The sequence below is a fragment of the Dasypus novemcinctus genome, chromosome 22 (assembly GCF_030445035.2).
Source record: "Dasypus novemcinctus isolate mDasNov1 chromosome 22, mDasNov1.1.hap2, whole genome shotgun sequence".
Lineage (NCBI taxonomy): Eukaryota > Metazoa > Chordata > Mammalia > Cingulata > Dasypodidae > Dasypus > Dasypus novemcinctus.
The window spans coordinates 37,810,352-37,821,046 of NC_080694.1; the positions used below are offsets into that span (position 1 = coordinate 37,810,352).

Sequence of the window (10,695 nt, forward strand, 5' to 3'; positions counted from 1 at the left end):
TGTTCTTTTTCCTCATGCTTTTGTTCTTTTCCTCTTCTTTAAGTAAGCGGAATTTCAGCAAAGTGGTAAAAGGTCCAAGAGGGGAAGGGTCTGCTTGAAGACAGTAGATGATCAGGTGACTTCGCGACCAGGTGAATCTGTCACTTGGCATAAGCCAGGTCCCTTTGGGGACCGGGAGAACTCGATGGAGAAAGCAGGTTTGGGGTAGGAAAGAAACGACACCCCCATTTGAAACAATAACTTTTATTTTATACTTCTCTATACTTTGTAGCAAATCTTTTTTGCTGACTTTAATTTATAATAAACTTTTTTTTAAATTACATCTCTCTCTTTTTTAAAATCAAGGCTCTTTTATGTCAAAATCTTTTTAACTATATTTTAGATTAACATTTAACATCCCCCCCTTGTGATCTATACCGTTGGATATTCAGGTATTACTGTATGTGTAACAGCTAAAACAAGAGAGAGGAGGGAAAATAAAGGCAGTGAACTTGGAAAGATGCATCGACAGCAGGTAAAGCTAACCCCTCAGTGACTTTAGCAGCATTCCTTCTGGCAGCCTTTCTCTTCACATCAGAGATTTCCTCAAGCCTTTTTCTCTCTCCTAGCCTTAAAAAAATAACAAAGCCAACAATCTGTCCTTTCGCCTTTCTTGAGGAGAAATGTGCAGTGGAAATGATCAAAACAAGATACTGTGGAAGAAAGACGTGAGCGTGAATTAGTCACCATACGCTTCGCACGTGGACATCTCTTTTGAATTCATTCCCCGTGGCCTTCTCCTCTCCTTCCCTTTCCTATTAGGAGGAGCCCATCATTTTTCATGTATTAACATGATTAATATATTAGGTGGCCCAGGGCCGTTCCTGAGATTCTTTTGCCAAAATAAATAAATAAATAAAAATAAAAAACAAAAACAAAACCATGGGGTGGGTTTGCCATTTTCTTATTTGTGTGTGTGTGTGTGTGTGTGTGTGTGTGAAGACGCACTAAAGCTGAGGTCCGATTTTGGCTGTGCTTGCTTGCTCACTGATTGGTAACATTTGGCAAATAAAACACAGGAAGTCAAACGAAATCGAAAAGAGAATCAGGATTTCCCATCATCTTATATGAGTGTTTTCAGCATCACAGAGAATCACAACGTCCTCAAAGAACGAATGGATCTTCCCCTCGGTTTCCGGGAGCATGGAGTGTGGGTGGGCGCGCGGGGGGAGCCGGCCGGCGCTCAGAATAAAAGCCAGGTCGCTAAAGCTGCCGAGAGAGACGCCAGGAGCACAGGGAGCGCCGGGAACAGTGACCCCGCCGCCCCGTTGCCGCTGCCGCAGAGTTCGAATAAGCTGCCTTGGATGTTGAGGTTTTTGGATTCTTTTCTCAGTTTGTCCCACATGTCTTTCGCCCCTTCCTGGCAATCCGTAAGGGCTGTGACCGTGCAGCTGTGGAAATCCTCCCAGTATCTGGCAAGGAACAGAACAAAACAGAAGAAGCAGGGTCACTCCGGGCTCCGGCAGCACCCCGGCCTTGCCTGCGCTCGCCTCTCGGCGGCCTAGCCCACCTCCCAGGGCGCCTCCTCCTCTTTCCTTTCCACTGCCCGGGGCTCCAGGGCACTCGCGCGACCCGGGCCCACCCCAGAAGCCTCTGATCCAGGGGAGGGTCGGCCTCCTCGCGTCCCCGGTGGCCCCTTTCGGGGGCTCGGCGGGGACCCGACAGCCTGGGGCCGGGCCGCGCCCGCTGCGCTGCGCTGGCACCTCGGCCGGCGCCAACAGATTGTTCGCCCTCCTCGGGGAAAGCTAGGAAAACAGTGCTAAGCCGCGCAAGCTGCCGCCCATTAATGCCTCTTAGCTTGCGAGATGGGTTACTCGCTCGCTGCGCGGCCCCCCCTCCCGGCTTCTCCCTCTCTCCTCCCCCTCGCGCCGTCTGGCTCGCTCCTCGCTCGTGCGGTCCTCTCGCGCCTTCGCCCTCATTCTCTCCCACCTTCTCCCCCACTCCACTTCTTCCTTTGTTTCCCATCTCCCCTGTCTTTCTCTGCTTCCTTTTTCTCGTCTTCTTTCCCTGCCCTCCATTTTCCTCGCTGGCGCTCCTTACATGCTCCTCTGCGGTCGCTGGGGTCCTCGGCGGCCCCTGCCACCTCGCTCGCCACGCGCCCCCGGCGCAGATCCGGCCCGGAGCCTCCTGCCTGCCTCTGTCCTCCCAGCCAGCGGTGAGTGTCGGCGCCGCGGCCCCTGGGGCCTGCTGTGTAGCCCGCCCCTGCTTCTGCACCCCCCTGGGCCCCACACCCCAGGCGCTGGGTCCCTCGTCCTCACCCCCCCCCCCCCCCAGGGCCTCCTTCCCTCCGGTCCCGCAGCCCCGGATTCGAGGCCCCACCTCCCGGTGCTCCCTTTCCCGCGCCCTTCCAGGAGGCCCGCGCCTTCCTCAAGCACGCCCCCTCTCCAGGGCCAGCTCCTCGCCCCGCCCCCACAACCTTCATCCAACTTGTCCTTTTATTATTTATTTATTTATTTGGTCCCCTTTTCGGGTCTTCTGAAAACCCGAAATAGATCCTGGAACTAAATATAATCCCAAACGCGAGATCGATTCCTGGGGCGCCGGCTTCTTTCCGCGCTGGGTCGATCGCGGCGTCTCGCTGTCTCCGGGCTGGCTCCCACCTCACCAGCCCCGGGCTCCAGGTCCCCGGTGCCGCGCTCCACACAACTGGGTTGAGTTTCTCTCGCTCTCCCTCCTGCTCCCTCCCCTCGACTGGAAGCCCTTTGCAGGCAAGCGCCGAGTTTGATCATCCTTGCTCCCACGCCCCCTCCATTTTATGGCTAATAGTAAATTATACATGTTTATTGAATTGTCTTGGAGCTGCGATTGTTTTCTCCTGACCTCCACGAGTCTCTAGTTTATGAGAACTGGGGGGCCTGGGGCGCAGCGCTTCCAGATTACTCGAGTTGCTGGATTTAGAGAAGCCTAGAGGCTGAAGGCTCGCGGGTCCTGCCGAGCTTGGGCTAATTGTACCTCCCAAGGGAGGTCTGAATCTTTCCCTTCTTTGTGCACGCCCAGATGGCGACCGCACCCCTGTGGGAGAGGGGCCTGGTGGAGAAGGAGGGACATCCGCAGGCGACTGAGAGGAGGTGGCTTCACTGCCAGCCTTCTGGAGGGGCTCTGCTCGTCTCCCGGTTTTCCAGGACCAAAGTCCTGCTTAAGAAATTAAAATAGCTTGGAATAACCGAGTTCCTGCAAATGATCAAGGGATTTCGGAACTGGTCTATATTTGACATTTTGTGGATTCATTCCACATTTTCACCTATCACCAGGCATTTGGGAGTGAGTGGGTGCTTGCATCGCCAACAGGCCTTTTGTCCCTTTTGCAATACGAGAATGATAAGAAACCGCTTTAGCTGCTGTTTTTCTCCTAGAGTGCATGGGGGTATTTAGAAAAGCCTGTAGCAAAATACACCCCGATTAATTCTGGCAAACAGTCCCCCTTTTCTCTAGGAATTAGGGAGAAAGGGAGGATTTCATAGTTTAAAAAAAAAAAAGTTGCAGAAAACGGTCACTCCAACATATGGAAACAAGGGACACCTCTTGCATTGGCCCTATAGGAACAGCCATTATGGGGAGGGGGGCAGCTCTTTTTGTTATTGTTGAAAAAAAAAGCGTATGCCACAGCGGCAGATGGGGGGATTTCTAAGGTCTGCAGCAGCTACCATCTCGTTGGCAGGAGGGCTCTGTTGGTTACCTCATTCGCGAGTGGGAGCAGTGCTTTCCAGCCAAGCTCGGGGGAAACGCCAGTCTGCCTGCCCACAAACCCCTTCTCTTCTCTCCTTGGGCCTGCAGCTACCCTGGCCTGAGCGAAAGCGCAGGTGGGGGAAGGAAAAAACAATGGCCAAGGTGGGGGTGGGGGGGTGGGGAGCAAAAGCAAAAACCAACCAACCAACCACAACAACAACAAAAACAGGCCAGAAGGGCGGCTACCCCAAGCCAATCCACCACCCACAGCCAGCGGAGGCGGTAACTGTGCGCCCGGGACCTGTTTTTCTCGGGCAAAGTCAATGGCACACAACAAAATATTCTCTCAGCCTCTCTCCTTAAAAGGGGAAAGTCTCCTTCTCACGCTCCTGCCTGCGCCGTTTTTTCTTGGAAGGGCGTTTTATCAGGAGCAAGTGGACAGTTCAGGAGAGCGACCTTCCCTTTAGCAAATTTAATATCCCTCAAAAGGCTCGTCAAACCTAAACCCACAGTTTTTCGGGAATACTCCGCGGCGCACTCATTTTTGCGCGAGGATTGAATGGTAAGAACCGCCTCAAAGCAGAGGGGCCTTGCTGTCGCAGCGCTCCCACGCCTCGCCGCCGGGCCCAGGGCGTTGGGTGCTCCCGCTTCTCTGTGCCCAGGTGAGGCCGCGGAGGCTTGGGCCTAGGTCCAGGGCAGGGGTGTCCCTCGCTGCAGCCACCCTAGGCCCCGGGGGCCCCCCACCCCGAGGGCAGCGCAGGTTGGTACCCAGAGCCTGGGCCTCAGGGCCAGCGGACTCGTCTCCGGGCCTCGGCCTGCGGGCGGGGGTCTCCAGGAGATGAGGCGCGAATCCGCGCTGGCGTGGGGCGCAGGGCGCAGGCGGGGAGGCGCAGTGCCCCTCGCAAGGAACCCCAGGCGGCCAGAACGCGACACTTACGTGCACACGGTCTTGATGTTGGTCTTGTCGTCCAGGCCCTGCGGGTAGTTGGCCATGCTGTCGCCCAGCTTGAGCAAACAGTCGGAGAAGCCCTTAAAGACCGCATCGCACTTGCCCGCTGCTCTCACGGCCTGCACCAGGTACGCTGCGGGGAGGAGGGCACAGCGGTCAGCAGCGCCGCGACCCGGCCCTGCCGCCCCACCCGGCCCGCGGGGACACCCCGCGGAGCTGCACCCGGCTCGCGGGCTGGCAGCCCAGGCTCCGTCAGCGCGCGGTGTTAAAAGTGCTTGAACGAAGGGGCCCGGGAACGACTGCCCAGCACCCAGCCTCGCGTCTTATGCAAAATGCGTAATTGTGTGTGTGTGAGTGGGTGGGTGGGTGAGAAGGGGGGTAGGCGCGCTTTTTTTTTTTTTGCGCCGAGTCCGTGCCTTCCTCCAGCTCCCTCGCGCATGTCTCTATCCCTTTCTCGTTCCCTCGCCCCCTCTTCTCACCTCCCTCAGCTTTTATTTCTCTCTTTCTCCTCACTCCCTCCTTCCTCTTGCCACACTTCCCCCACCACCTGGCCGCGGCCCCTCGCGGTGGAGTCTGCGGCGCAGGAGGGCCCGAGCAGCGCGCGGGTGCGGAGGTGGCGAGCGTCGGGTCACGCCGCAGAACCCGCCGCCACCTTCGTACTAAGGACCCCACGCCGCGGGGGGGGGGGGGGGGGGTCTCAGCAAACACTTCTGAGAAAGGGAATGAATAAATAAAGTCCCTCGAAGCCCGAGACGATGGATTATTTTATTAAAACGCCGATGGCCTACCGTAGAGTCTTTGTATTGAGAGGAGACCCCCACCCCGCCCCGCAGGAAGACTCGCCGGGGCATCGGGAGCCCGCAGTCCAGGCGCCAGCCCGGCGGGGGTGACGACTGGTGAGGGGCCATCAGGGCCGGTGGCCGGGCGGCGTTACGGGGGCCTTGGAGCGCTTGGTTCCAGGACTCTCCAGGCCGAATTCGCGCGCCGTGTGCCCCCTGCTCCTGTCCACCTCTGCGCCTCTACCCGCGGTTCGGTTTCCCGCAAACCATTAAAAGGCCGGGGAACCCCGGCCACCACCGCTGCCAGCCGCGGCTGAGTGGGTCCCTCTCCAGACAGCCCGGCGCGCAGGACCCCGTGGGCCCAGGCCCCCTCGCGGCGCCGCCGGGGGCGTGTGGCCTCCAGCTCCCGGCTCCCTCTCAGGTGGGGGAGGCCTCTGGGGGGCTGGAGGAGCAGGGGGATCCCAGCCACACGGAGGGCCTCGCTTTTAGCCTGCCAAAGCCCGAGGCCAGTGTGCTGTGGCCATGCCTACCCCCCTCCCCCAAGGCCAACGCACGGGGCTAAGGGCTGGATTCCGCGCCACCATGAACCCTTTCCCTGCTCCTACCCGGCCCGTGCCCAGGGCCCGGAGCTGCGCCGCAGCAGGGGCCAGGGCCGAGCGGGGAGAAGGCGCAAACCTCAAACTCCATCGAAACCTGCCTCCAGTGCCCACCACCCTGGGCACCCGCTCGGGCCTCTGCCGTATTCTGGGCACCGCGGCTCGGGGTGCGAGTGTGTCAGGGGAGGACCGCATCGTCCCACCCCTAGCCTCCGGCCGCTGCTGAGCCGGGTGCTCCGGGCGGGACACGGACACAGGAAGGTGACCCAACCCGCCGCAGCCTCCGAGCGCGCACGGTTGGCAAATCTCTGCAGGAAGAGCGCGGCAGGCCTGGGGCTTTCTACTCCGGAACGGGAAGCGCTGGGGAAGCCTCCAGGGTTCGCTTCGACCTCGGCTCGGGCAGATACTTGAGCCTTCCTAACTCGCCCGGTTCCCCCCATGCGAAATAGTCAATATCCTTGCGACCCACCGCGATGTCAAATCGACCACTGCTGTGGAATCTCCCGAAGAAACGCATCTTTGTTCCAACAGTTCTCAGTCAAAACCCTCCCAGCTTTGCAGGGAAGAAACGACATAAAATAGAGCGCACCCTCCCCGGGCCTCGCCTCATCCCTTACCTCCACCCCCACGAACTCGGAGGTGAAAAAGAAGCCCCCAAGAGGTATTGGCAGATTTTTTTAAAGAGGGAAGTTGGGGCTCTCCGGGGCGGGAAGCGCTCCCGTCATGTTATCTTTCAAGATTCTGCTGGAGGAGAAGACCCTCCACACCGCGCATGTGTGAGTGTGTGCGTGTGTAAAATAAGAAGTCGTGAACAGGTCTGGTCTTTTGCAACTATGACTCCTTGGGCTCTAGCCCGGCGGAGGCCGGAGAGTTGGCGCGCGCGGTCGCAACCCGCGTGTCCCTCGCTGTCCTTCAGGAACCCGGCTCCCGCGAGGCTCCGGCAAGAGGGCCGGGCTCGTGCCCTGTCCTCTTTGGCGTCCGAGGCTGGTCCCATTTCCATCCGTTCATTCATTCGTTCGATTCTCATTCATTCCAAACTTCCTCCCGCAGCGCCTTCATTCGCCTTCACTCTCCACCACCCCGCCCCTTCCCAACCCCCACTTTTCTTGCCAAATGTCAATGATTTGGGACAGTTCCCAGCCATGAATTAATAAAGACCGAGGCTCTGGTGCAGGAAAGGGCAGACGTTCGGGAACAAATGTGCCCAACTTCAACCCCACAATCGGCATATGGCCGTTTCTGGGCCAATGTTAGTGCTGCCCAAGTGCACCCCACATGCAAAGCCGCGGTCTCCCTCCCCTCCACCCCAAAGCAAGGTTCTATCCCACCCGGATTCAAAACTGAAAGCTTACAGGAAATTATTTTTCTTTTTCCCCTTCTTGGTCTAGAAAACAGAGCCGCAAACCTTCTCCGATTGAAATCTCTATATCAAAAACAACTGCTGTCCCCTGCTCTCTAAAAATTCGTTACTGACTGCAGAACACCACATTTACTTATTTCCAACATTTCAGGGATTTGTGGCCATTAGAAATGTTCTTTATTTATTGCAGCTCTTCGCACCAATGTCAAAGATCCAAAAACAACTAGATTCAAAGCATCAAGGCATTTCTTAGAATTAAAGAAAAACGCCAACATTCCGCATCGTACACTCTCAAATCCCTATAACGTTAAGGCAAAAATCTCAGATACTCAAAAGCATGTCAAATGAATAAAAACCCTATTGCAAAGAATCCATTTTACTGTATAGATAACTCCAAACATCCTTTCCTCCACGTTTTTCATATAGAAGGGTGTTATGCATTCCGTTTCCCCCCCCCAAAACCAATCCCCTAAAGCCTCTTCCCCCCTCACCCCCCCCAATACTGTCAGAATTTGTCTGCAAAGAATGCTATAGTCTGAAATGATAAGAGGCAGCAATTCCCTCGGTTTCCAGAAAACCCGTTTGAAGAGTTTCTATTTTTTCCCTCTAGTCCATTCTATTAATAACCTGCATTGCTTTCACTTTAGGTCACGTTAATTAATGCTCTCATCGGACACCAGAGAAGGATTTTCTAGTGGCCCCCATACTGTTTTCTTCATTCTAGATGGAAAATGAGAACTTTTGAAAGCCCCCTGACAGTGTAACTACGATTCAACATTCCTTAACATAAATCCGAAACAAAATCAGCAAAAATCACAGACACCAACAGGACACATTACAAACGCTTTTTTAACCCTTTCCTATATACAAAAGGCAGGTGCCTATGTGTAAAGTAACCGCAAATGTGCCTGGAAAATTAAATTATATTTGGTTGGTATTAGCCTCCTCGATGGTAAGCACATGAAAATCTCTGACCTGGGGCTCCCTGTCTTTCTTGGACTTGTCCCCCAGCCGGGTCTGCGGTGCCCGGTGCAAACGCTGCGGCTAGGAGATGGGGTGCGGGGGGAGCGTGCGGGGGAAGAGAATGACAAAGTTCTAAATGCAGCAGTCTGAGCCCCAGAATATTTTTGCTTTCTGCACCTAAACTTTCCAGTCCTAGCTGCCTAGCCATCTTATTCCTGCAGTCACCTTCCGACCCTTAAATAACACTGTGCAGCATCGCAGCGGCCAGTGCATCGCCCCAGAGCGCACGCAAACGAGTCTAACCCGAGGAAGGGAAGCGAAAAATGGACGCGCGCTTTGGGAAAAAGAGGGGAACCCCCTTCCGACCGCACACAGTTCCCGGCTAAGGTTTGGAGTCTCTTTCTTTAGGAAAACCAAACCGGGACGTGCGGGTCGCTAAGAGCCGAAGCTCCCACCCTGGGGAGTTAGCCGGCTTCTCCGCACCCGGGAGCGGCCGCCGGCCGGCCGGTTCCCCTGGGCGCCTCGGGCTGGGGGCCGGCTGCTTCCCGCTGCTCACCGCGAGCCCCGGCCGGGAGGCCACTTACCTATTTGCACCGCGAGGATCAGTGAAATGTATCTGCCGTTCAACTTAAGTCCCATCCTACGTTTAGTCAAACCATTTGCGACTGCAGACCTTTAAATAGTTAGTTTAGAGAACGCGGGGGAAAGCTGAAAAATAGGCATTGCCAACAAGTTCCAGGAGCGACGGAGACTTTGTGCACTGGGAAGGCAGAGGGAGGAGAGAAAGAGAGGGAGCGAAGAAGAGAGAGAGAGAGAGAAAGAGAGAGAGAGGCTGAGGGAGAATGGGGGGGGGGGGGAAGCGCTGGGAATGGTTCACTCCATTAGGAGGGGGCGGAGGAAGCACAGCCGCACGCCCACGAGCAGGCCTGACGTGAGGGATGACACCAAGTGATTTTTTTTTTCTAATATAGACACCTTAGTAGTTACTCGCCATTTATAGTCATCAGAAGCTGGAATTAATCAGATTTCTCCAATTAATGTGCCATCCGAACGAAATCTCGCCTCCCGGGGGTGACCACTTCCCTGTGCCCGCGGCCACCCCCGCCTCCTCGCGGTTCCCGGGCCCCCCTCAACCCCGCCCCCTCCCTGCGCAGAACCGGGGCTCCCCCTCCCCTCCCCGCCTGGAGCCGGGGAGTCCTGGCGCGCCCACTCCAAGGCTGGGCGATTGCTTCAACCTGCTCCCCCTCCTCCAGCAGCTCGATGGCGACCCGGCCCCCTCCCTACGATGCAGCGGGGGTGGAGGCGCGGGGGCCGAGAACCAGCTAGGCCAACTCGGTTAACCGAAAGCGCCCCTCGGCCGGCTGCCCTTGCACTTGCCTACTCTCTTTCTACCCCCTGCCCTGCATCTGAGATCTGGGCGCAGCCGGGAACGCGAGAGCCTACAACCAGGCCCCGACACGAGCACACGCTCACGCGTACACTCACGCACACACGCTCCAAGCTGAGAGGAGCGCGCCCGGGTGCCCGCCCGCCCGCACTGCCCTCGCCGGCGCGCGCCCTGTTTGCTGGAACGCGTGGGGCCCCCGAAATGGACACCGCGTGTCCTCTGTGACTTTCACCACCCGGACCCCGGCGGAGAAGTCGAGCTTCTCCAAGAGTGACCTCTGCTTTTTTTTTTTTTTTTTTGGAGGGGGGAGGGGAGCAGAGGCGGGGACGCGGGCAGGTGCTGGCCTCTCCGCAAAGGCATTTTGGGTTATTAGTGATTTGCTAACTCAGAGCTTTAGGAGGTCTCCGAAGTGATCGCCGGCCTGAGGGCTTCTTTCTCTGCTCCTCAGGCGTCTCTTGGGGTTGTGCTGGGCTGCACACGCACGTACTCACGCGCACCCACGTACGCACAGCCTCCCGGGCCCACTCACACCTGCGCTGCCTTGGAGGCTCGCGCACAGACCCCGAGAGCCGCAGCCTGCGCCGCAGCGACGTGCTCCAGCAGCTGCAGCTGTTTCGTAACTGTCCATACACTGAGTTTATGAATGATAAGCCCCCATTTATCTTACGCCTTTAGGCTTGGGTTTTCTCCCCTTCTCTTGCACCCGAAGAAGCCTGAATCCGAGTTGCTTTAATCAAACGTGAAAGAAGGCAAGAAAGGAAAATGACTCCCCGCCCCCCCAAAATCGTCCAGAAATTCCTCAGAGAACAAGCTATCGGATAAACGCTAGAAGCGCAAACGGATTAAAGAGAAACCGAATCGAATTATTTCTCCAGCCGCAGCCCACCCCCACACCCCCCGCACCCTCATCTCCTGGGTGCACAATGCCGAGAGGTGGCGGGGCCCTGGGGGCGAGG

At 56.8% G+C, this 10,695-nt stretch overlaps 1 protein-coding gene across 1 annotated transcript; it reads right to left on the reverse strand.

Annotated features, from left to right (window-relative positions):
* Positions 1-227: 227 nt before the first annotated feature.
* On the reverse strand, positions 228-9,467 carry NRN1 (neuritin 1). The gene is made up of 3 exons (XM_004479207.2): positions 8,937-9,467; positions 4,643-4,787; positions 228-1,451 (listed from the first exon to the last, which is right to left on the reverse strand). Exons 1-3 carry the CDS (start codon positions 8,989-8,991, stop codon positions 1,223-1,225), a joined length of 429 nt encoding a protein of 142 aa, XP_004479264.1. The 5' UTR covers positions 8,992-9,467; the 3' UTR covers positions 228-1,222.
* Between the last annotated feature and the right edge of the window lie 1,228 nt (positions 9,468-10,695).

Coding starts and splice junctions, on each gene's coding strand:
- NRN1 (XM_004479207.2), bottom strand. CDS start 8,991: ATGGGACTTAAGTTGAACGGCAGATACATTTCACTGATCCTCGCGGTG. Junction 4,788..8,936: donor GATCCTCGCGGTGCAAATAG/GTAAGTGGCCTC, acceptor TCCTCCCCGCAG/CGTACCTGGTGCAGGCCGTG. Junction 1,452..4,642: donor AACATCAAGACCGTGTGCAC/GTAAGTGTCGCG, acceptor GTTCCTTGCCAG/ATACTGGGAGGATTTCCACA.